Raw genomic sequence first — 27,561 nt, 5'->3', positions numbered from 1 at the left:
GCCCAGAGTTGAGGAATACTACACCAGGGCTGAGTAATACAGCTCATTCACTACCCAGAGCTGAGCAATACGACACCAGGGCTGAGTAATACAGCTCATTCACTATCCAGAGCTGAGCAATACTACACCAGGGCTGAGTAATACAGCTCATTTACTATCCAGAGTTGAGCAATACTACACCAGGGCTGAGTAATACAGCTCATTTACTATCCAGAGTTGAGCAATACTACACCCGGGCTGAGTAATACAGCTCATTTACTGCCCAGAGCTGAGCAATACTACACCAGGGCTGAGTAATACAGCTCATTTACTACCCAGAGTTGATGAATACTACACCAGAGCTGAGTAATACAGCTCATTTACTGCCCAGAGCTGAGCAATACTCCACCAGGTCTGAGAAATACAGCTCATTTACTACCCAGAGTTGAGCAATACTACATCAGGGCTGAGTAATACAGCTCATTCACTACCCAGAGCTGAGGAATACTACACCAGGGCTGAGTAATACAGCTCATTTACTGCCCAGAGCTGAGGAATAGAGCCTTGTAATGAACAATGACAATCAACACCTTATTGTGCTTGTTACAATCCATATATGAAGTACATTTAAAACAATTAACAGATCCAAATCATACAGTTTAAAAATGATCATATTTGAAACAAACATGAGATATAAAAATTCATGAAAGCATCATGTTGAAGAGCCTTTGAAGGGCTGTACTACAGACAGCGCTAAGCAGAGTGGGGGCAGAGGAATTTCTTCTTTTCCCTCCAAGTAGGGTAGCAGACACAGAACAAGTAGCATGTGGGTTTCTGTACGCAGCTGAAGGATCCACAGAGATCTACTGATAATGTGCTGCTCCCTGCCTAGTCAGCACTAAAGACAGGAGGGTGGTCTGTAGAAAAGGCTGAAGGCAACAACCATACCTGGGTCTTGAACCCAGATCCAACAGGTGGTAAACGGGTGCCCTGACCACCACACGCCCACGTCCCTCATAAGGGGTCCTCGCACTGGGCTTCACTGTGCCCTCACAGCAGGGGTGGGTTCATCAACCTGGGGCACGCCATCGACGGCCTTGCCACCATTCCACTTCTGACACCATGTGTGTCGATGGCTGAAAGTAGCCATCCTACACGGGATTCGCACCCAGGGCCGACAGGAGGTAAACCTGAGTGCTGACCACTGGAACAAAGAGACAAACAAACAAACAAAAAAAGCTCCCTGGCACAGCAGCCAGAGACTGAAGTTCAGTAACAGAGCTCCTTTACTACCAGAGCTAAGTAAGAGAGTTCCTTTCCTGCTCAGAGCAGAGCAATAGATCTCTCCTCCTACTCAGAGCAGAGTAATAGAGCTCTCCTCCTACTCAGAGCAGAGTAATAGAGCTCATCTCCTACTCACAGCAGAGTAATAGTGCTCCTCTCCTACTCAGAGCAGAGTAACAGAGCTCTCCTCCTACTCGGAGCAGAGTAATAGAGCTCTCCTCCTACTCAGAGCAGAGTACCAGAGCTCATCTCCTACTCACAGCAGAGTAATAGTGCTCCTCTCCTACTCAGAGCAGAGTAACAGAGCTCTCCTCCTACTCGGAGCAGAGTAATAGAGCTCTCCTCCTACTCAGAGCAGAGTACCAGAGCTCATCTCCTACTCACAGCAGAGTAATAGTGCTCCTCTCCTACTCAGAGCAGAGTAACAGAGCTCTCCTCCTACTCAGAGCAGAGTAATAGAGCTCTCCTCCTACTCAGAGCAGAGTACCAGAGCTCATCTCCTACTCACAGCAGAGTAATAGTGCTCCTCTCCTACTCAGAGCAGAGTAACAGAGCTCTCCTCCTACTCGGAGCAGAGTAACAGAGATCCTCTGCTACTTAGAGAAGAGTAATAGAGCTCCTCTTCTACTCAGACAGAGTAATACAGTTCCTCTCCTATTTTGATAGAGTAATAGAGCATTGCCTGGTCATCCAGACTGACTAATATAACAAATCATGGCTCCTCAGAGAGCAGACTCTACCAGCAGTGCAACAATCACACTGTAGAGACAAAACTGCACTTTCTCACTGAATGAGAAACATTTGATCAAATATGTCAAATTGACTACAAAACTTGAGATAATACAACCCAACTTTAAGTGTCTGTCTAATACTGACAAATTGCCCATCCTACTGGGAGAAAAGAAAGAAGGCAATGCTTTAGCTGGCCAATATATATCTGACTGGCCAACATGAGAGACAGTGAGTAGCCCACCAAAGCACCACACACACACAAACTGTATTCCCCTGACTGAAAACACCTTTATGTACTTATTATTATTATTTACATTTCTATAGCACCTTTCTCAGACTCCAGCACACTTTACAGATATCAACACACACACCAATGAGAAGCAGCAACCAATTTGGGCACAGCATACTCTCTATCAGAAAGCGCAGCCCCATGGGGGACTGCACCAGGCACAAGGAAAGGGGAGTAGATTAAGACCAGGAGAGAGCACCAGCTATCACTGCACATACATTCAGGACAATTTAGAGTATCCAATCAACCTAACCTCCAGGTTTTTTTGGGGCTGTGAGAGGAGAGTGGAGGACCCCCCCAAGGAAACCCACGCAGACAAAGGGAGAGCATGGATACTCCACCCAGAGGGGGACTCAAACCCAGGACCCTAGCGAAGAAAGGCAAACATACCTATTTTCCATTCTTTTAAGCTTTTCACTTCTTGCCTTGTCACATCTTGACTTCTTTCAAGTATTATTTCATACCAATTAAAGTTCTTTTCAAATTCTTAATTTCCTTAACTGGAAAGGTTCATTCATGTTGTTTTATTGGCAACACTGTTACTGCATATGGACATGCCAATAAAGCTTACTGAAATTAAGTGAAATGAATAGAGCTCCTCTCCTATTCAGAACAGAGTAATAGAGCTCCTCTCTTACTCAGAGGAGGGTAATAGAGCTCCCAACCTACTCGGAACAGAGTAATAGAGCTCCTCTCCTACTCAGAACATAGTAATAGAGCTCCTGTCCTACTCAGAACAGAGTAATAGAGCTCCTCTCTTACTCAGAGGATGGTAATAGAGCTCCCAACCTACTCAGAACATAGTAATAGAGCTCCCGTCCTACTCAGAGCAATAGAGCTCCTGTCCTACTCAGAGCAAGAGCTCCTCTCCTACTCAGAACATAGTAATAGACCTCTTCTCCTACTCAGAACAGAGTATTAGAGCTCCTCTCTTAATCAGAACAGAGTAATAGAACTCATCTCCTACACAGAACAGAGTAATAGAGCTCCTCTCCTACACAGAACAGAGTAACAGAGCTCCTCTCCTACACAGAACAGAGTAACAGAGCGCCTCTCCTACACAGAACAGAGTAATAGCGCTCCTCTCCTACACAGAACAGAGTAATAGCGCGCCTCTCCTACACAGAACAGAGTAATAGCGTGCCTCTCCTACACAGAACAGAGTAATAGAGCTCCTCTCCTACACAGAACAGAGTAATAGCGCTCCTCTCCTACACAGAACAGAGTAATAGCGCACCTCTTCTACACAGAACAGAGTAATAGCGCGCCTCTCCTACACAGAACAGAGTAATAGCGCGCCTCTCCTACACAGAACAGAGTAATAGAGCTCCTCTCCTACACAGAACAGAGTAATAGAGCTCCTCTCCTACACAAAACAGAGTAATAGCGCTCCTCTCCTACACAGAACAGAGTAATAGCGCACCTCTTCTACGCAGAGAGAGAGAGCAATACAGCTCCTCTCCTATTCAGAACAGAGTAATAGAGCTCCTCTCTTACTCAGAGGAGGGTAATAGAGCTCCCAACCTACTCGGAACAGAGTAATAGAGCTCCTCTCCTACTCATAGTAATAGAGCTCCTGTCCTACTCAGAACATAGTAATAGAGCTCCTGTCCTACTCAGAACATAGTAATAGAGCTCCTGTCCTACTCAGAACATAGTAATAGAGCTCCTCTCTTACTCAGAGGATGGTAATAGAGCTCCCAACCTACTCAGAACATAGTAATAGAGCTCCTGTCCTACTCAGAACAGAGTATTAGAGATCCTCTCATACTCAGAGTAATAGACCTCTTCTCCTACTCAGAACAGAGTATTAGAGCTCCTCTCTTAATCAGAACAGAGTAATAGAACTCCTCTCCTACACAGAACAGAGTAATAGAGCTCCTCTCAATCAGAACAGAGTAATAGAGCTCCTCTCCTACACAGGACAGAGTAATAGAGCTCCTCTCCTACACAGGACAGAGTAATAGCGCTCCTCTCCTACACAGAACAGAGTAATAGCGCTCCTCTCCTACACAGAACAGAGTAATAGCGCTCCTCTCCTACACAGAACAGAGTAATAGCGCTCCTCTCCTACACAGAACAGAGTAATAGCGCTCCTCTCCTACACAGAACAGAGTAATAGCGCTCCTCTCCTACACAGAACAGAGTAATAGCGCTCCTCTCCTACACAGAACAGAGTAATAGCGCTCCTCTCCTACACAGAACAGAGTAATAGCGCTCCTCTCCTACACAGGACAGAGTAATAGCGCTCCTCTCCTACACAGAACAGAGTAATAGCGCTCCTCTCCTACACAGAACAGAGTAATAGCGCTCCTCTCCTACACAGAACAGAGTAATAGCGCTCCTCTCCTACACAGGACAGAGTAATAGCGCACCTCTTCTACGCAGAGAGAGAGAGCAATACAGCTCCTGTCCTACTCAGAGCAGAGTAATAGAACTTCTTTTTTGCGCCAAATCCTCTTTTCGCCCATGGTTCTGTCATGCTGTTTATGGAAATACACGTGTATCCAAGATGCTAATTTTAGTTTCTCAAATTAAACGCAGTAGATGTAAAAGACCTAAGTAATGAGAGTGAGAGGGAGAGAGAAACAGAGCCAGCACAGAACAGCGTCACACATCACGCTGTTAGACAGGAAAAGGCTACCTCTCTTCCTCTCACCTGAGCTTCCTTGTTCTCTCACACTTTCTCATTTCTGCTCTTTCCTTCTCCCTCTCCCTTACTGTCACTCTGTCTTGCATTTTGTCATTCACATCCAATTTCTCCCTCTCACGCTGTTTGCGCTCTCTCTCTTTCTCTCTGTCTTTCTCATCACATTACTGGGTAACCTCTCTCAGTTCTCATTCTTAATGCTAAATGAAACCCCTCCCTCACGCTGGCTGCTCTTCTCACAACCACTTCACACAGTTTGGAACCCCACTCCACTTCTTACTGGTTTATCTGGAGAATGGAGACATTGGTAGGGCATAAAAAAACAATGATATTGATCATTCTTTCACGCCAAATAGAAACCATGCAATGTTCCAACTGTATTAACAGATTAATTTTTTTTTTCTAATCATTGGAACTCAAGATATTAAAGAATTATTGTTTTTGAAGCGTATTTATTCCCATTTTGAACATCACTGTCATATGCTGATCAGCATCTCAACTGGATCACTGCCAGGAAACAGGCGATAGCATTTCTCACTTATTTTGAGGCTAGAGATTGTCATTTTCAAGGATAACAATAGAGTGAGAGTCCTGGGTCTGAGTTACTCTAAACTGCAATCCACAGACAGTGAGACACAGAGCCTTCCATCTATTTCAAAGCCAGAGCAGCACCATTTAGCACAATTCGGATCAGCGCCATCTACTGGCAGTGTATAGCATCACTCTACTTACACAATTTAGCCAGGATTATAAACCAATCAGATTAGCTAGTTATCTTTTTCAGTAGCGAAAGGGATGAAGATAATGGACATTAGAGAGGGAGTGATTCAGTAAAAATATTTCACAAAAGAAGCAGAGTGCCAGACACAGAGAAAGGGAGATGTGGAGAGAGAGAGAGAGAGAGAGAGAGAGAGAGAGAGAGAGAGATTCAGTAAAATTTCTCTCCAAGAAGCAAAGGTTGCTAGACAGATGCACAAACAGAAAGACAGAAAGAACCGGGGAGGCAGCCAATATTCTACTGTGAATCTGACCAAGAAGAAGAATAGTTGAGTATTGGAAGGACTGGAATATCACAGAATCATTCACATAACTTACTACTACTTCCGTATCTTACTTACAAACTTACAAATCATACTCGCTGGAACTCCTTGATCAATAAACTTCATGAACTCCCTGATCAATAAACTTCATGAACTCCCTGATCAATAAACTTTAGGAACTCCTTGATCAATACACTTCATGTCTCTTTTCCGCTGATGATGTAGTATTCAGACTTGGAGCCACAGCTTTCCACAATCATCTAATTATTTGGGAGAGAACATCAAAAACCTCAGATGTTTCATATTAATTAAATCCAATGTACAAATGTCAAATATATATATATAAAAATAACAAAAATACATGCATTTTCTCCTGAATGTTTTACAGGCTTTAAATGAAAATAAAATGATTAAGGAAGTAAGGAGACTCATCTCACCAGTTCATATTTGAGAGCACTGCGACAGCTATGTAGCGAAAAACAACACCGCATAGATATTCTACCGCACACACACAAAGAGCGGGAGAGAGACAGAGGGAGAGGCAGAGAGAGAAAGGCTGGGCATAGTGAGAAGAGCAAAGCTGTGTATCTTCACACCACAAAGGTGTTTCATTTTTTTCTTCAAGCTCTGCATGTTTCTCAGCTCAGCAGCTTCCAAAGGGAATTTGGCCTCTGTCCTGACAGCGAATGTAGGCCTTTTTTTTGTGTGTGTGTGTGTGTGTGTGTGTGTGTGTGTGCGTGCGTGTGTGAGAGAGAGAGACACACACACACACGCGCACACACACACACACACACACGCAAATAAAAATATCCACACAAATTAAAAATCCGAGATCACACCTTCTTCAAATGCATGCTTTATTTTAAACTCATCCTGAGAGACAGTCCAAATCTATCAGCTCTTTCACCCTAGTGCAGTAAACTCACCATGGACTGAAAAAACAGCACCACCACATGACCAGCAACTCCACCCCCATGACATGCTCCCCTCCCCATTACCAGCACAGGCCAACACCAACCAAAACCAACACCAGTTCCAAGAAACACCATCCCTAGGACCACAACCACCCCCACAGGAACAAGCTTCACCCAGGAAACCAGAATATCCTTTGGAAACTGAACTTCTCTGCACCACAGTAATGACCTGAGAACATGACCCACAATGACCTGAGAACACAACCCTCACCTGAACCAAAAGCACCCAAGAAGTACCAGCCCTTTAAGGCAGCTCCAGAATACAGGAAATACCTCACCTACAAATCAGAAATCAGCATCAAAGTCACACATTGGGCTCCTGCCAAAAAAAGCTCCAATGCTATTCTATTCTATTCTATTCTGTTCTGCTCCTTATCAACCCAAGAATCAACACATCTGTCACACTCTAAACTCCAGTGCGTGCTTCAGAGTCATGCAGGTCACAGTAGCAGAGCAGCCCCTGTTCCTACCGGGTCCGGTCTCCTGGCCGAGAGCTGAGCCGTGCACAGGCCCCAAAGGCTATCGGACCAGCCTCGCCTGACCAGCCACGGCGACCTGTTAGCAAACGCCCACACAGCTACGCGCCCTGCCGCTGGGGCAGTCCATCTGCCTGTTCTATTTCCGTAACTCATTTTCGCGCTCATACACTCTGCCACTCTTCCTTCACCGAAAGGGTGATGCTGTAGGATTTGTTTCTCTCACACTGTATACCCCCCCACCCCCACCCCCCAGAGGCAGGCCTTTATTTTTTAACCTCCATTTCAATTCCAATCTCAGCCTTCCATTTCTGTCTCCTCCTATTGCCTTTTCACTCCTTTTTGAAATTTAATTTGTTGGCAATCCTTCATAAATAACACTGCTCTCTCCACAGTGGCCACGAGTCAAACACACATACTCCACGCTCCCAAAAGCCCTGGTTCAGCCTGATAAACACAGAGGCTGGTGCTTCTTCTGTCACTCACTCACTCACTCTGTCTCCCTCCGTGCTCCTCTCTGTCTCTCTCTCACTTTGTCTGTCTCTCTTTATGCCCGTCTCTCTCTCTCTCTCTCTGTCACACACACACACACACTCTCTCTCTCTTGCATTCTCATTCTCTCTCCCGCATAATCCCCTGTTATCCTACTCTGCCTTGATACTGTCCTGCGTGCTGCATTACTCTGCTGCACTACTGAAACATTCATGTCTGCATAATTGAAGGAAGAAGAGCCACAGAGGAGGTGATATCAGGCCAGACAATGCCAACACACACACACACAGAACAAACATACAGACATAAATTATATTACATTTCTATCATTACATTACATTATATTTGTATATTACATTTTATTACAATTAATGTTCCTAAAACACATTCACACACGGATTTGCACCCTTGCTTCTACTCTATGTTTTGTTTATTAAAAATAAGTTAGTACGCCAAGCATTGTGCATGTGACTGCTATTAAGAAGCAGTGAGTGAGGATCAAACCGCTGCATGTCCGGCAGGAGAGGAGTTTGCCGTATGTGTGTGCTGCATGTGTGTATGCTGTACTCTGACCCTTCTGGAAGAGCCATGCTCCCAGCCAACTGTTCCCTGAGTACAGCAACACGCAACAACTGGTTCTAGCTAAGGAACTCCTTCTTCTCTAGTTCAGAAACTGTTAATTCACAGCACTTTTACTGCTGTCCTCTGGGACAAAGTCTTCTCTGTCCACTAGGCACATGCTAGCATAGGTAACAGGGATGATGAGGGCCACATCAAAAATGCTCGCATTTCCATATTGTTCCCGCCCCCCTACTGCATCTCATTAATTGCTACTGACATTGACTTTTTTTGGGGTGAGGGCGGCTCTTTAAGGTTCTCCGCTCTATACAAGCATGTCTTGCATTATTTAACACAGTTGTAGTGAATGGAGATGTCTGTGGATGGAGTTGTAGTGGATGGAAATCTACATTTAGAAAAAATGTAGCAGCTCCATGCAGAAAACACAACAGCAGGGAGTTATGGGTAAAGACAGGATACCAAGAGAAGGAATAAATGATCAGCTAGGCGGTTTAGAGTATAAACACTCTTTCTTGCTGTTACTCTCTTTATCTCCTTCACTTATCTCTTTCTCTCTTTCCAGGTGATACTGTTTTAACGTGCTAACAATTGGTCTTCCCCAAATTTCCCAGGACTTTACAGTCCCGAGAGGCACACGCTCATTAGTCCTGATTTGTGGCTCTCAGTCAGTCTGCGCTGTTAGAGTTTAGAGGCACGATGGGGTTTGAACTGAAACCAAAAGCCTGTGAAAGTCAGACTGCCTAGGCTGGTAAACACAGCCAAGATACCTGCACTTATTTGCCTTACACACAGATAAAGAGGATAATTCTACACAAGTCTACACCATCTGTGGGCTTCCAACTGGAGAACAAACATGGATCCTTCAATAGCATTTCAAAGCCTGACCATGAATACACGCATGCACACACACACATGCCAAAATTGTAAAGGAGGACTATAGCTATAGATATGGAATAGTTATTAGCATCTAGGCAGCCCAGAGATGATGAGTTCATCTGTCAGAAGAGTAGAATGGTGATCAAATTTTAATTAAGTAGAATGAGACCCATCTGATCAGTGTGACTGTCAGTCATTTTATTTTAAGAACCAAATAAAGTATCTATTTGGACACATGTCTGCGTGTCTTCATGCCTGAAAGACTACATTTCCCAGCCTCTCTGGTGATAGGGCATTCACTGGTAAATTCCTGTGGAACGAGCGAATGTGAATCAGAAGTTAATAGTAAAATCAATACATGCTAGCACTTCCGTTAACAAGCAGTCGTTAAAGAGGTTATGTGCGAAACAGTCTGCTTCATCTTAGATACCATTTGTGAAACATCAGTATTTATAGAATGAAACATGTGGGCATCATGCTATAAGTAAGAACCTTTAAAGTGAATTTAAGGAAATACGCAAAAACCTCACGGTGGGTTAAAGATGGATATGGCATAATGATGGATATGGCATAATATATTTTACTATTTAAAAATTATTATTTAGAATTATTTAGAATATTACAGCTGTTGTTGCTAACAACAACAACAACAACAACAATAATAATAATGATGATGATGATGACGATGACGTTAAGGAAGAAGTAGTTGTTATATGGTTATATTTTTATGGTGTCAATAACCTTCAGTTATACTGAAAAATGAACATGAATATTCAGACTATTCTTTTTTTTTTATCTTTGCCTTATTGTCAATCAAATTTTTGTATGTTTGCTTGTATGTGTGTGTGCATGCATGCCTGTCACACAGTTAGCCTCTGAACAGGTCCACTTGCAGGCCTGAGCTGACTCTCTACAGGGGAAAGTTCCAGTCTGATCACAAAGCTGAGGCTCCGAACAGCCTCCACCCGCTCCCCCTGTCTGTCGGCCAAACCCAGCGGCACAGATGTGCCTCCGTTCAGAGCTCACACCGGTGCACAAGAAGCACCAAGCATGGGGCCAAAATAAATTGAAACAGTGGCACACGCACGCACACGCACGCACGCACGCACACACGCACGCACACTGCTAGTTTGAAAAGCCATGTATAATGGTCTCCATCAAACCCCCCAACTCCCCGTTCTCTCTGTGTTCCTTCTTTGGTAAGCTGCCAGGGTCTCATTCTGATGCCTGAAGGGTGGGGGAGCCTTGTGGAGAAGAAGCCTGGACAACCTCCAACCACAACACAACTCCCTGAACACAGCAGTGTTCTGCACCCTGCCTACCTCTCATACACTACCATCCTCTACTGCGCATGCTGGGAAACATAAAGCGCTCGAAGCACTGGAAAATTACACTGAACGGGGTTTCTGTTCACAGCCTTTAACACAATGATTGTTGATGGGTTCTCTTTTCTTCTTTTCTCACTTCTCTCACTACCCTCTTCCCTGTCTCTTCTCTCTCCCTCTCTCACTCGCTCTCTCTCATTCTCAATCTCTCTCTCTCAATCTCTCCCTCTATCTCTCCTCCTGTGCTCAGCGGCTTGACCTGAGTAGAGAGAGGTCTAACTGCAGTGTAAATAAGCTGTGGAAACCCACTGAGAATTTTGCAGTCTGAACAGAAGTGTGAGCAGAGAAGACCGCTAACACCTTCCAGTGCGCAAAGCCACAAACAAGGATGTTCATTTCAGTCCCGCATGGACGTACAAAGGCCTGCACTCGGCACGAATGCACTCGCATGCACGTAGGCATAAAATTACCATGCAAAAAATTCAAGCTAGCATGCAGCATTGTATACATGTACAATGCTATTTCAAAATCTGCACAAAAAATTATTTCATTTAGTTAACGATTCTACTATAGCCATGGACCAGGCTAGCAGTCAGCACTGCTCAATGGTTTCCTAATTACTGATCCATTTTATTTAATTCCATAGAGAGTCATTACCTCAAACATCTAGTTAGATGCCTAGTAATGAAGATAAAGCACTAAGAAGAAAATCCTTTTGACTTTCAGACTTTTACACTACAGTAAAGGGATATAAGTTTAAGTAGTGCAGCGTGTACCACAGATTACTTTGTGATCTATTTTAACTGTGCGATATTGTGCGATAATGTGTTTGAGAGACAGAAAAGCAATTACTATGTACTGTAGCACTGAAGGCTTCTGAATTAGACTGCATAACAAACAGCAGAAAATAGACCTGTTGATAGACCGATCATTTACTTAAACAACAACAACAACAACAACAAAAACATCTAACATAAATGTATTAGTCGGATGAAAATGTCCTGCAAAGCCTCTCCTCTTTTGCTCATCATTCAAGAGTGGGTTCTGACATGTAGGTCTCTAGATGCACATATGTAGAGTCTCACATGCAGGTCTAAGAAGATTCACACATGTAGGTCTGTGTTGATTCATACATGCAGATCTATGTAGAGTCACACATGTAAGTCCATGTAAATTCACACACGCAATGCACTACACCACAAGGGCAGCGCAGTCTGCATCAAGACCACAAATTAAGGCTGCAGGCTGCATGAAACCACACATACAGCTGCAGAGGAGGTGTCTGTCTTGAATAAGAGGAACCTCACATGAAAAATTAGAGCCCAAAAAGCCTGGCGATGGCTGAGGGTTCCTGCTCCGGGAGAGGAAGGAGCGACAGCACTACTGGTTTACTGCTTCTAGGACTCCCACACATCTGCTGCAGTTCGTTAAGGGTGAGATCATTAGCTGATGATTGGAGAATGCAGGAGGAGTGCACCTGGAGAGTACAGGGGAGTGAATTCTCCAGGACAGGAATTCAACAGCACTGTTTTAAAGCACTGCTAGAACACCAAGAGTCAGCTGCCAAAATAACTACACTGCATTTATGCTCGAGAGTCATATCAGTTTTAACTAGTACTGCATTTTACATTAGACAATTTGAGAAAGTATTACAGAAATCTGTGTCTGGGTCCTTAATGAGCAAGTCGAAAAATCTCCCTGAGAAGAAACTGAGAAGAAAGACGGGAGGCAAGAATCCAAGCCCATCTTCCTGTGGAAGAAAGGGTTTCTACACCACAGAAGTATACATCAATACATCACCACCCTAAATGTCACTAACCACAGGGTGCAGAGTGTTACACACAACTAAATGAAAACAACAGAACAATCAAGCAAAGAAGCAGCAGGCAAAATACACAAAGCAGGCAAAATATAGCTAAATGATAAAATATAGCAGAACTGCTCAGATTGCTGTCCAGTGGAGATTTGTTCATCAGTGTGTGGCCTTTTGTTTAATATTTGTGTATGTATGTGTGTGTGTGTGTGTGTGTGTGTGTGTGGGGGTTCAGCACTCTTTTCTGATCCTCTGCCAAATGAATAATTAACTTAAGCATTCTGTGAACAAGTTATATTAAACAGTATCACTACCCCACTGCGATGTAGAAAAGATAAGACCGTTTTGATTTTCTTAGATTTGGCAGCCAAGCAGCCGATTGTCCGTCGACCGCAGCAACCCGGCACTCGTTGCTGCAAAGAAGCCACTTGGAGACAGTTGCTAATGGCTTCCAAATTGCCTAATTCGTGAATTCAAGAAAAGCTCTCATTCAAATTCAAGAGTGTCTGTCTGCACATGTGCACTGTGTCTGTATGAGAGCAGGAAGTGTCAGCGGGCAAGTTCAAACTCACACACTTTTTCTGACCAATCTGCACAGTCCCCTCATTATTTCTTTATACTCATTCTCTCTATCTCTCCCTCTGTCTATTTCTCTTTTGTTAAAACTCTCTGTCCCCAAGAAGGACCATTCCATTTCTTAAGGCAAGAATAGTGATAAGATAGAAAGTGTGTGCGCGTGTGTGTGCGCGGCACGCGAGTCAGCGTGTGCGTGTTCATGTGTGTGTGCGCATGTGCGTTATCTCTGTCGCCACGCCAGCTCTTTCTCCATTCCGCTATCTGACACAGCCACATTTCTAATGGCTGTTGTGCTCCTACTCTCCTCCCTCCAATCAGTCCTCTCATGCCTGCACACACACAGTTACAGGCAGGTGAAATCTGGGTATCCTCTCAACTCCCTTACAGAGAGAGCGGGCTAGAGGAAGGAACAGAGCTTCTAAACTATTACCAATGAGTCTTCTCTCATGCTCACTGCACTTCAGTTAGGTTCAGGTATGCAAATTGACCTATTATACACATCGACTAGAACAACATTGCAGATATATTTAGCATACTATCTTAATTTCACAATTCTCTGTTGCCAAAAATTGCTCTTGAATTAAATGAATACAACTTAAGTAAGACCTGAGACAAAAATAATGGCCAAACCAAGAAAATAATGAAAACTGAGAACAGAATATCTAAACTTATATAATACACTAAAATCCATGCACAGACCATTACAGAAAGAGTTTCTTATATATCCTCGACATCAGGGCAAAATGGACAACGTTTCAATCTCCAAAAACGTACTGTTGCCCCCGAGCAAAAGCGCACATAAGATATTCAACCAGAGTGGAACATCCTGTTGCATAACTGGAGCTTTTGACAGAAAAACGGCACGTTTGAGTCTCCAGCTGTTCCAGAATAACTAATGCCCCAGTAGACTGATTATAAAGAGGCCTTATTTGTAGCCGTGGTCCCTCCGGCGTGGGCGGTTTTTTTTTTTTTTCGGGGGGGGGGGGGGGGTAATTAAAGGTATAGATTATAAGGGCAAAGTTAGCAATAATGTTTAAAACACATCCATAAGCATGGCCATAGCTTTGGATGCGTCAGGTGTATCGTGTTACTTGTAAAAGTGTGTTGTTACTGTGCCATATGCTATTTGCGTGCACAGATCGTAAGCCTACACTGAGGGCGCATTGTTGAGATATTTTGCTCCCGATGCAGGCGTGCGTCCTGCGCGTCTGAACACAGGGAACACCTGTCAACGCGTCCATTTCACAGGCGTTCGGAAGAAACCTTTCGGCTTGCTCGCTCGAAAGACAAATCTTTCACAGGCGCTGTTCGCACCAAGGGCACTCCCGACGACGAGGGGCGCGACTAACGGCATCCGCCAAAGTCGGACAGCTTCAAAGAAAGAATCGAATCGGCGCGCCCGTTTTACGAACGGATTCATTAGCACGGATCTTCAAATCACTGTCTACAAACATACCTTCCGCCCAAACCGAGTTAAAGACAAGACTGCTCCGTTCTTAAAGTGTGAGCCTTCTCGTTCCTCTTGAACGAGGCATTGAAGACGTTGCCGTTAAAATGTACCATCTATCAGCCTTGTGAATCCAGGTCGGTTAAGGTTACATTTCGCAAAAACTAGGCTAAAGCAAATGTGAAGAGTCCACGCCATATGTGCTTGAAGGACGAAAAAAAGCTTCTACATATTTCTATATGTGTGTGGATTATATAAATTCCTGTCAAAAAGTGAAAAATCTACTTTCAAAAAGAGTGAACTGCTTAATGTTTCCGCGTCTCTCTCTCTCTCTCTCTCTCTCTCTCTCTCTCTCTCTCTCTCTCTCTCTCTCTCTCTCTCCCCCGCTTGCACCGTGATCTAAAGCTGAGCACTTTATTAATCTAAATATTGCATAGACTATAATATGGTCTGTTATTAAAACAAAGAAGGAACAGAGGCGACAACTCGGCTCGTGACTCCCGTTCCCAAATGTTCTCCGGAGAAAAAACATTATAAATTTATACGCGCCACAGAGTTCAGATGCAGAGGACGGGACTTACCCTGGTCTAGAAGCCGCAAGGAGTGTTGAAAAGACGGGTCGAGAGAATCCTTCTCCGCCATCAATTCCGGTAAGTACTTTTCGTTATCCATCTCGCCTTTTGGGTCCACGCGCAAGCGTTTCAATAGGCGATGGGTTTACAGATAAACAGACTGACGTACTGCACCCGCTTCACAAAAGAAATATTTTAAAAAGAAAGAAATGTGCAGGCTATAATCTCGCAGGAACAAATAATCCTACAACATAACCGAGAGTATGTTATAGTTTAGCCAGAAATGAAAAATTTCCCCGCGTTCCTCCGACGAAGCTGCTTTATCCCATCCGGCAGAGAGATTCGCCGGTGTGCCCGTAACTCGCGTGCCTTCTAGCCAGACTACCACCTTTTTAATGTAAACAACAGCTTTGAAGCTCCCCCTGTTGTATCCACTAGCAACGAGCGAACCTCCCAAAACCTTCGCTGATTGGTCGTCGTTGCAGCCGCTAGCTGAGATACCAAATATTTAATTGTCAATCATTCACGAAGGGAGGAGCTGTTTTCTATCCCTGCATGGCGCTGCGAGTGGTTAGCAATCTGTTGACAACAGGAGTTGATGTAATGATAGAATCAGTTCAGGTGTTTAGCCAGATGGTAGAAAATATGTTTAACGGGTAGACGTATAGCTATAAGCAGTTTTATTTAACGGTATTTTATAGAAATGCAATCTTATTGTACCAAAAGTAATAAGCTACTTTAACTTGTGGACAGTGAAGTACCCAAGGTTGCCAGAGAAACGGACAGTGGCTTCATAAGTTTTATATATATATATATATATATATATATATATATATATATATATATATATATATATATATATATATATATATATATGATTATATATATATATATATATATATATATATATATGATTATATATATGTGTGTGTGTGTGTGTGTATGTATATATATATATATATATATATATATATATATATATATATATATATGATTATATATATATATATATATATATATATGTGTGTGTGTGTGTATGTATATATATATATATATATATATGATTATATATATATATATATGATTAGATATGTGTGTGTGTGTATATATATATATATATATATATATATATATATGATTATATATGTGTGTGTATATATATATAAATATATATGATATGATATGATTATATGTGTGTGTGTATATATATATATATGATTATATATGTGTGTGTATGTATGTGTATATATATATATATATATATATATATATGATTATATATGTGTGTGTGTGTGTGTGTATATATATAAATATATATGATATGATATGATTATATGTGTGTGTGTTTATATATGAACAAGGTGACTTTAGGTGAGTTTAGGTGAGTTTAGTTGGAAAAGCTCATAATCCACCCAGCCCCAGGGGAAAGAATGCAAGCATGAGGTTAACGTTGTGTCTGGAGGTTCAGTCATGACATTAGTTACACAAAGCCTATGTCAAAGCCATCAAACCATGGCCCTGCCATCAGCCTTAATGGCTGTTCGGGACTTCACACCTGGCTGCTGGCGACATGTGTTCTCATTCCAGGACTGCCCAGCAGCGCACATGCAACTGAAATGTCCCAAACCCAAAGTGGAGAATTTTGTCATTCTTGTTGTTTTAGAGAGGGACATAATTCATCGTACACTTGACCATTGTACATTAAAGCTGTAACATTTATGCAGATTGAAAGGCATCACTATCATCTTGGGCCAAGACCTCTGCACTTCTCTTGCTTATCAGGATGAAATGAAACAGAGCGGCAGCATGTAGACTGTGGCTGAGCCCTGACTAGGCCTGCCAAATCAACCATGTGCTCTAGAAGAAAATCATGCTGATGAAGGCAAAAAGGACCCTGATTTAACTCTTGGGGACAGTGATTGTGATGTGACTCCAGGAGAAAATGTCTCTGCTCTGACTCCCAATGCACAAGTTTTTGCTTATTAATCCTTTTGAAATGGACTGTTTTGGTTGGAGAGGACTCAAGTTGCTTTCCATAAAGACTAAAGCCTGAGATAAAATCCATTCAACAAATACTGGGTCAAAGTGCCCTTTTACTAAAGCAGAAGACTACAGGAGAGAAGAAAAGAGGAGAGAAGAGCTTCTAAAATTATTCTGTTTCAAAGCAATTCTTCCAGCTATAGAGCAAATTGAATATACTGCCATAAAAAAATATGTGGGGAATTTTTATTCTATAGCTTACAAACAGCAACAATGTAAACACAGCAATTAGAATATTAATTGCTTATTATAACAACGTTGCCTTGGATGTTACCTATGTGTAAATGGGGCTGCTGAAGTTGAAGGCTTCAATCGTGTTAGTCTTATAAACTGCTGTGCCAGTTCCAGTGACTCCATGATAGTGCCTCTGAGCCATGATTTGCTGTTTTCTAGAATCATCAGTTCTTGTGACCCAGAGTTCTGTCTATAAATTTGAGTGGGACAAAGTGACTTCAGTGCCTTCCGTCACTGTTCAGGAAATAGAGTGGTAGGACCACTGCTGCTCTAAAATGACAGAATTTTGTTCATTTAAAAAAATGCCACATGGGAAGATATACACCAATCAGCCACAGGTAAAATTAACAGCACCTGAGTATCAGGTTTATTTCAGTGGCACCTGTCAAGGAGTGGGATATATTAGGCAGCAAGTGAACAATCAGTTCTTGAAGTTTATGTGTTAGAAGCAGGAAAATGTTCAAGCATAAGTATACGAGCAACTTTGACAAGGGCCAACTTGTGACGGCTAGACGACTGGGTCAGAGCATCTCTAAAACAGCAGGTCTTGTGGGGTGTTCCCAGTATACAGTGGTTAGTACCTACCAAAAGTGATCCAAGTATGTTCAACCTGTGAACTGGTGACAGAGTCATAGGTTCACTCATGCAGAGGAGGAAAGCCTAACCCATCTTATCTAATCCCACAGACGAGCTACTGTAGCACAGATTGCTGAAAAGGTTCATGCTGACTAAGATAGAAAGGTGTCAGAACACCCTGTTGTATACGACAGTAGGATATTCTTTGTTGTGTTTATACTATGTTTTCAGTTCAGCATCTATCTATCTATCTATCTATCTATCTATCTATCTATCTATCTATCTATCTATCTATCTATCTATCTATCTATCTATCTATCTATCTATCTATCTATCTCTGTCTGTGTGTTCGTCATTTGAGGAGGATGTGATTATGGAAGTTTTTTCTTGGTGGTCACAGAAGGCTTAACGCTAAGGAGCAGCTTTTGCATAACATCTGTGCTCTGCTGAGAGAAGCCTGCTTACGAGCCCACGGCCTGCGCAGAAAAAAAAAGGCGCACATCATGAGTGCCATTTCGTACATCATCAGAGCCTAATGCCGAGGTGAACCATCGTTTGTTCAGCACTGCCTGAGGCGATCGATAAAATGTTTATTTATAGGCGTCTGTGGGTTGGGGAGTTTAACACTTGGAACGGCTGAAGTTGACTTCGCAATGCTAAGGAGAACTTTGCTAGGGGTGGTTATGCCATGTTGAAGTGAACCCAGGGCCCCAGGAAGAGAGCCTGGGGAGGGGTATATCAGAAGGAAGCAGCACCGAGAAGCAGAGCATCATTATCTTTCTGAATTCAAACAGGAATCGACAGACTTCGCACCACCACATGGAGTAGCTGCAGGTGAACATGGTATGAAAGCTTCCTGTTACAGCCATCGCAGCCTGTCACCTACTTTACATTTTAATGTTTTCTTTGGTTGGTTGGTTGTTCCTGGCTTTTTGCAAGGCCTTTGAGTTGTTGCTTTCAATGCAACACTGAAGCATGTAGGCCAGTGACTCTCACAGCTTGACTCCTGCCAATTTCTTAGACATTATAACGCTTTTGGAACATAGTACCACTCTACCTACTGCACTTTTACAAATAAGTATAAATTAGTTAAACAACCAACCGATAGAATAGAATAGAACAGAATAGAATAGAATATAAATACATTATTGTCTGTTTACCTAAAGTGTTAATCTTCCTTTTGTCACTGGCACAAAAATACAAACATTAAAGTTGTAAATAAGTAGTTTGTCATTATGGCGATAAACACTAGTATGAATGAAGATATGATATCCATTTTACATACAGATTACACCACAATAGATAGTTAATTTAAGCAGTGACTTATTTAGTATGCGTACAGCAAGTGGAATAAAATATTTTTTATATTCTTTTTTTTCTGGCCATGGGAACTTTCAACCTTTGGCTTGAATGAGGCATCTGAAACACTGAATAAAGTGGATGAGTGGGAGCACACAGAAAAAAAATGTTTTGCTTTTTACTCTGTAAATTTAAGAAACATGAGTTCTGCTGGTTAATTGTCTTATTGGCCTGATTTACAGCTTGTGACAGTTTATTTTTCTGCTTGGCTGAAAGATTTCCATACCATGATGCGATATTAAAAGTCAGTACACTCTCAATCTCTATATGCCATGGTCAGGGTGTTCTTAATAGTGTTGAAGCTTCTTAACTTCCTCAGAAGATCCAGGCTTGCTTTCTTACAGATGTGATCCACATTGTCCTAGTAGGTATACTTCTTACCCATTTCTGTCCCCAGATATTTGACGTTAATGTCCTGCTCTCTTCCTGACCCTTATGCTGACTGGCTTTTCCGCAGTGCCAGAGCTGTTCCCTTTCTCCTATACACAACTCTTTTGTTGGTTTTTGACATTAAGATCTAAGACACTGTCATCATGCCAGGAGACAAAACCATTGATGCATTCATAGTAAGAAGAGCCTTCCACATCTTGCTGGCAGGAAATAAGGGTCTTATCACCTGCATATTTGATAAGGGAGAGATCACTGCTGTTGCAGTGCAAAAGAGTCAAGACAACCTCTAGGTACTCCAGTATTCAGGACAAGGAAGTCTGATGTAAAAAGAAAATAAAATAATAAATAAGAATATTATTAAATGATAATATTATAGATGTATAAATAAAATGGATAAAATAGGAAGTGAGATTTGTGAAATAAGTGATTCACATTTTTTTATGTAAGACATACTGGTAGATTCCATGTGTCAGCACTCAGGGCTCCCTAACATTTGTTTACAACATTTTTTTACAAATGTTTTCAGCATAAAGACAATAAGTGCTTACAAACCTGCTTAAACTGTAACTCTTCTGGGACGCCATCATGATCATGCTGGAATTCCATAGTCTTCCTTTTGCTTATGCAGGACTTATTTATAGAGATGCCATTTGTGTCTCTTCAGCCACTGAGGCACCATCCTCCAGCAATGCCATTGCTATCGGATGCATAGCATCCTCCTGGTCCACAGTTGCCATAGGCACCCTGCATCCGAGGACCATGAGTGAACAGGGGGTCAAGAAGGAAAGGTGAGTTTGGAGTGGGCAGTTCATTTGCAGGTGATGATGCCAAGGTTTGTCTGTTCTGCCAAGCCAGCCTCTGTGTGTGTGTGTATCTACACATTTCTGTGTGTGTTTGTGTTTTGATGTGTTGATGTTCAGCGTCTATGTGTGTGCGAGCATGTGCGTATATGTGTGTGTGCATGTGTGTGTGTGTGTGTGTGTGTGTGTGTGCATGTGTGTGTGTGGTATGTGTAGACTGGTATTATTGTAACAGAGTGTGGCTGAAACTACAGCTGAGGGAGGGTACCTGTGTTGTGCTGCTGCTGAGCACTTCCTCATTTAATGCCTGTCTCATAAATATGTTGTTAATTACAGCAGGCTAGGGAGACGGAGAGCACCCGGGAGAAACACACTCTCCACTGCCTTCACCAGGCTAATGGAGATATCCACTTCCTCTGCCTGCTCCTTACTTTGTGTGTGTGCGTGTGTGTGTGTATACCACCTTCTAGGGCAGCAAATTAAACATCTTCAACTTGCTAGTTTTGGCTTTTTAATATACATATATGATTCACATCTTAATATATTAATAACAATGAGACAATTTGCGATAAATTGAAAATTGCAAAGTTTTACTGAGACCAGCAGTCAGACTCCAGGCATAAGAGTTCAAAGAAACCACGTCACATGACAATAAGGTGTTAACTAAGGTTATTGCAAGACTATACTAATCGATACTAGGTGGGGTGTAGTGTTTATGGTCTGTTTTGACCAACATGGGAATATGAGCAAGGCACATAGCTCAAGGCAATGCTGTAGCAGACGTGCCTCATGCTGGGCTCTTCCTCACACTGGGGATGTACCTCACACTGTCTACCTTGCACTAGGCTCTACATCACACTGGGCTCTACATCATGCTGTCTACTTCACATTGCGCTCTACCTCACACTGTCTACCTCTCAATGGGCTCTACCTCATGCTGTCTACCTTGCACTGGACTCTACCTCCCAGTGGACTCTACCTTATGCTGTCTACTTTGCACTGAGCTCTACCGCATGCTGTTTACCTCACACTGGGCTCTACCTCACACTGGGCTCTACCTCACACTGGGATCTACCCTTCATTGGGCTCTACCTTGCTTTGGGGTCTACTTCACACTGGAGTCTACCTCATAAGGGAGTTTACCTCACATTGGACTTCCTCATGCGGGGGAACACCGCATTCCATATTAACTAACGCTGAGGTCTATCACAATTCCTGACATTGGCTCCAACATTCTCCACTAAGTAACTAATACTGAAGTCTACTTCACAATGGGGTCTACCTCATGCTGGAGTCTACCTCACAAGGGGGTCTACCTCATGCTCATGTCTACTTCACACTGAAGTTTGCCTCACACTGGGTTCTATCTCATGGTGGGTCTGCCTCACTTTGGGTGTGTCTTCACATTTGGCTCATGCCTGTTGACCAAGAATTGTTAAAAAAAAAAACTCTCAAAAATACTCACCTAAAACATGCCATGCTACAAGAAAATGTTGAGCTTTTACATACAAAAGTCCAAGACAAGCACCGCATGTGCTATTTTCTGTTTTAAATAATTGGCCTAGAAGGGTTTTAGAACTGAGAATAAAAGGGGCTTTCATGGAAGGTCTACTGAGAGCGCTTCCTCTAGGCTGAACATTAGAGTTGCCTTCCTTTAGTAAGATAAATGCAGTATGGCTGTATGTGACACGCTCTTCCTAATGGGAAGCATCCAGCTGCTGGCCTGGGGAACTGGGAGTTTAAATTTGTTTCAGCGCTAATTGGCTGTGGGAAGGAGGGAGGGAGGGGAGAAAAGCGTTGTTCCCCTACTCCTCACGCCTGATTCTCAGGAACCGAAGTGCCACCGCCTTCCAGACACAAAATGTGGCCAAACCACAGCAGTTTGGGTTTGAGGGAACCACAGGTGAGAGAGATGGGAATCAGAAATGCCGCTCTTCAGATTGGGCTGGCAACACTGTCTCCTAGTGGCTGCACACAGTACTGCTCAAAACAATGAATAATGTGAAGTGAGTCAAATTAAAGGTTCAATTTTCCAAATTAGGTAAATGATACCCTGTCGAAAGATATGGGAAATCAGTATTTCTTAGAGAGTGTGGTTCAGAAAGGCTAGGCATGAAATCAGATGGTATGAAAATTCTTGGTGTAGACACGCTATGCATGTTTGCGGTCTACCATATCTTGATACAGTCTTTAAACAAATCTGCTTGTGGCTTCTGTTCATCCATACTGTGTACAGAGCATGTGTTGTATGGATGGCACCTCCACTCTAACTCAGCTCTGAGTAAGATTCACACACACACACACACACACACACACATACACACACACTAAATTATCATTCAACAGGATGATCTCACCAACCCAGATCTGTGAGACACATTGATTACAGTCTACCCTCTCATTCTCCTCTCCTCTCTCCCTCTACTCCCCCCCTCCTCTCTCTCATTCTCCCCTCCTCTCTCCCTCTACTCCCCCCCTCCTCCCTCTCTTTCTCCTCTCTCTGCCCCCATTCCCAGTTACCTTCCACTCATTCTGTTGGAAGTGTTGTCTAAGAGAAGGTAATGAGGAGCTGTCAGCTCTGTCCACATAAACAAATCAATGGCACATGGACTGCCTGGACTGAGCTTGCAAGGTCAACTTTCTCTCTCTCGCAGACTTTCCTCATCCCTCTCTCCTGTTCTTTCTCTATTCATTACATACACACACACACATTGTCTGTCCCTCCCTTTTTCTCCCCATCTCTCTCCATCAATCTGTCTCTATCTCTCTCTCTATATATATATCACTTTGTCTCTCTCGTGAGACATCACTTCCTTTCAGCATGTTCTTTCTTTCGCACTTGTAGCTCTTTTTTTGTGTTGCTGGCATTCAGTGTAAATGGTTGTGAAAATGCTGCGTGTCCGACCGTCTCCCACAGAGACGTCTCAGCACACATGCAGCTTGTCACGGGGTCACAAACCACTTGCAGATTCACTGTAGTACTGCTCCTGTAGCCCTTAAATCTATTAGTCAAATAACCAAAGAAATTTCAGTAGAACTAAGTAACAAAGACCAGAAATGATACATGTTCTGATCGTGTTGGCCCAGGCTCTCTGACCAAAGTAGGTTATTTAAAATATGTACACACACAAGGACCATGTGAGTTGAACCCAGTATACTATAAGAATGCCATCCCAGTGAGGTCTTGGAGTAAATTAGCAACACTGGGCTCATGTTGAAACTCTGCTCACTGTGTGCACCAGGAGCGAATGTGGTTGTCCACGGCAACAGCCCTGACTGTCCCCTCCCACTCCCAGTGGGGGAGGCACCTCAAGAAGGTGTTGCAGCTTCCCAACACGACAGTCTGGTTAAGCTGCCACTCTCTCTCTTTCTCTCTGTCTCTCTCTCCAAAATCAGCAGCTCTGTCACTGGAATAATCTCATTATTATCAGGTTTTCTCAGGTGCTAAAGAACATTGTCATCAGTGCATGTTGTCAATTCCAAACACATATGAGCAAAACAGCAAACATTTTTTCACACCAGTGAACACTTTCTCATTGCACATCTGTCTCCATTTTTAATGGACTTTTTGCAAAACAGTAGATGCAGTAACACAAAATTCACATGAAAGTGTCTGATCAAGCAAATCACAACACAGTGGCTGCAGCTGCTAGTCACCAAAATTTAATTCCAAAACAGTTCCGCAAATCGGGCCTGACCTGCAATTGCTTAACCACTGTCTGCAAATCTAACTCTAAACCAATCAACTGCCTACTACTGGTCAACAGCCACCTTATGAAGTCATATGGGACAATGTTCCATTCCATCACACATCTGCAGTGAGGGACTAGTTTAGGCTCATCCAAGCATGTCTATTGAATTTCTACCTCCACATTCCCCATTCTTCACCCCTATTGAGGAATTCTTTTCTGCCTAGAGTTGGAGACCATATAATCATCATTCCTATGACCAGATGTCTCTTTTTAGATGCTAAAACTGAGACATGTCAGGCAATCACAGCATCAGACTGCCAGGACTGGATCAGGTATGCCTAGAGGTTTTTCCCATGCTGCATTGCCAGGGAATGTGACCCAATATTAGGGACAGGATAGATAGATTTTACTGTAATTGTAGTGATTTTTGGTGAATTACAGCAGGTGTTCTTTAGCATTGTATACCACAATAAGAAACGCCCACAGCACTTTAGAACCGGCCACAGGTTGTGGTCTGCATCTTCGAGACGTAGTGTTTTGGTGTTTTGTTTGTGAATGGCTCGTGAATGTTTGCATGTGTTTACTGTTTAAATGCTGTGTGTTACTGATGATTGAGTTATACAGTTTTGCAGCATAGTTTGATTGAAGTAGGATTTTGCAGAGGGTAAGGAGTTTTGCAGTATGTGTTTCACAGGCTGGGGTGGCTGGTTAGAGAATGTGGTTACTGTTTTGGCCAGTGGGGATAAGCACCTGAGAAAATGGTATTAGTATTATTAATATGTTGGGCTTTTATTCTGAACAGCCTGCAACATGGCAAATTAGGTTTCAGTAGGTCAGTAATACCTGTAAAAAGCAGAGTTAACTAAATAAGGTTAATGGAGAGGCTGGAGAAAGATGATTGTGCAGCACTAATGTGGCGGCACTCAGGGTTCAGGGCTCACCACTGTCTGTGTTCCAGCGAAAGCGGTCAGAGCGCCTTCACCTAACCCTCACTCAGCCGTACTGTCTGATCTTTACTGTAATGTAACACAGGCATAGGAACTGGTAGGTACAGGAAGAACTTAACTAAGGCTTTAGGTGCAGGTAGAAGAAACTCATCTTGGGTATTTATGTGTTCAACCACAGCATGAGCCTGTGAGAGAGAAAGATGGAAAAGTGGAGAGAACAGACACAGAGAGAAGGCTCATAACTAAATCACAGTATGAGGTCATTAGAGCTGAAACTAAACTTCAGCGCTGCGTGTTCCACAGTGTTTGCACTTCACCACATGTGCAATGGGTGCTCACACACTGAGAACCAATTGCAGATCATCTCATCGGTCTCAGGCTTCGTCGCAGTTGGGGATTTGCTGTTAACGAGCGTTGGTGAAGTCAGTGAATTTTGCTGGAATGGAGGCTGAAGGAAAGCTCTGCTCCTTAAACATTTCCCAGCCTAACCTTTGGCATTAAAGGTTTGTATGAATTCCCATGAATTTATGAATCAGAGATGACTGGCACAGGAAGAGGAGTAGCGCTCTTGATCAGCCTAGAGTTGATGCTCCTCTAAAGCACACTTACAGCCTGTTAGTGCTGCTCCACTACGTAAGTCATGAAAGCCATGAGATTTCAGCTGAACTACAGATGAGCCAGGGTCCTTTACTGGGACATAATTAACATTTTTCCACCATTAAGAGAATGAAGTGAAACAGAGAGAAAGAGAGATGGAGAGAAAGAGGGAGGGAAGACAGAGAGAGACAGAGAAAGAGAGAAAGAAAGAAAGATGACAGAGTGAACTACAGATATGGAGCGTGACTTTCCGCTCTCTGTGACTTTCTGTGTGTGTGCGTGTGTGTGTGTTTGTGCATGCACATGTGTGCATAGTTTAATAAGTGGAGCATGTCAGAGCCAACTGTCAGGCAGAGAGAGAAGCGTGCACACACACACACACACACACACACACACACACACACACATATACACACTCAGGACTTCTTGCTGTAATAAGAGCAAAAATCTTCTCTGAACCCAGTCAGGAACCATCAGCAGATTGTTTTGTAATGAGCTCCCACCTCAATCAGGACTGGTTGAACTAAGAAGCTTTATTGCCAAAACCTTTCATCATCTGGTTCTTCTGCTGCAAATTTTAAAATCTTTTCCGCACTCACTTGACTCCGCACTCACTTGACTTGGGCAGTCTTTTTCCTTCAAACTTGGGCATTTTAGCTGTTGACAGGAGTATACTTTTCTTGGTGGAGCTGTTGGATGTTGTTCCTGGGTTCAGGTAGAGCCACTTTCCCAGTTCAGGGGTCACAGCCCCTAGTGCTTAGATTACCATGGGAACCACTGTTGCTTTCACCTTCCACAACGTTTCTACCTCTTTTTTCAGCCCTTGGTATTCCTCAAGCTTTTCATCTTCCTTATTCCTGATGTTGCCGTCACTCGGGATTGCTACATCTATCACTACGGCCCTCTTCTGCTGTTTGTCCACCACCACTATGTCTGATTGGTTAGCCATTACCAGTCTTGTGTGTCTGTATCTGGAAGTCCCACAGGATCATACTACAGTCATTTTCCACCACCTTTGGGTGTGTATCCCACTTAAATCAAATCAAATGTATTTATATAGCGCTTTTTACAACTGATGTTGTCACAAAGCAGCTTTACAAATGTCCAAGTCCAAGCCCCCAGTGAGCAAGCCAAGGGCAACAGTGGCAATTAAAAACTCCAAGTTGTCTGGGGTGGAGATGAGGTGGGCTACAGCAGGGGACATCAAGGGATGGTGGGAATAGCCATGGCAGCTGAGATGGGTTGAGACTCAGTAACATTATTCAAAGTTCAAAGTTCAAAGAGGTTTTATTGTCATTTCAGCTATATACAAGTACACAACAAAAACCAGACAATGTTCCTCCAGGACCATGGTGCAACACAAAACAACATGCTACACAAGTGCAAACAGTCCAATATAGTGCAAAAATGTAATTAAATAAACATTAAATAAACAATAATAAATACAGAACAGGACAAATACAAAATGAGTAGACAGTGCAATTATTTAGTGCAGTACACAGTACTGGGAATATGTAAAGTGAGTTGGGCATAGGAGTCAGTGACATGCTACACTGAACATAGCAGTCACCGGTAGCAGCCGGAACAGTTCAGAGTACAGTGCTGGTTAGTACAGCACTCTAGCAGCAAGTAGGATAATGTGCAAGACTGCAACAGGAGTGCATAGTTTATTTGTGTGAGGTTTGACTTCAGCACTAGTCCGATGCAAAACAATGTGTGAGTGTGTGTATAGATATGTATGTATGTATGTATGTATGTATGTATATATGTGTCTGTGACTGTGTATAAGCATGTATAAAAGTGCCTATTTTGGAATCTGAAT

At 42.9% G+C, this 27,561-nt stretch overlaps 1 protein-coding gene across 6 annotated transcripts in view; it reads right to left on the bottom strand.

Moving 5' to 3' along the window:
• The window catches only part of khdrbs3 (KH domain containing, RNA binding, signal transduction associated 3), a 145,897-nt gene that overhangs the window by 112,515 nt on the left and 5,821 nt on the right, over positions 1-27,561 (bottom strand). For 4 of the 6 annotated variants that reach the window (XR_003411049.3, XR_003411048.3, XM_081712784.1 and 1 more), the window contains exon 1: positions 15,114-15,511. The exons of 1 other annotated variant lie outside the window; for it this stretch is intronic. Coding sequence is in view for 3 of the 5 variants with exons in the window: in XM_081712784.1 (XP_081568910.1) it covers positions 15,114-15,204 (91 nt within the window). In the remaining 2 variants the exon portion in view is untranslated. Of the gene's footprint in view, positions 1-15,113; positions 15,512-27,561 lie in introns of those variants that run through there. One more of the 6 variants, XM_027016248.3, reaches the window with a different exon arrangement.

This window comes from Electrophorus electricus, chromosome 4, assembly GCF_041902795.1.
Source record: "Electrophorus electricus isolate QZ-2024a chromosome 4, ASM4190279v1, whole genome shotgun sequence".
Lineage (NCBI taxonomy): Eukaryota > Metazoa > Chordata > Actinopteri > Gymnotiformes > Gymnotidae > Electrophorus > Electrophorus electricus.
This window is presented reverse-complemented; position numbering and strand designations above follow the sequence as displayed.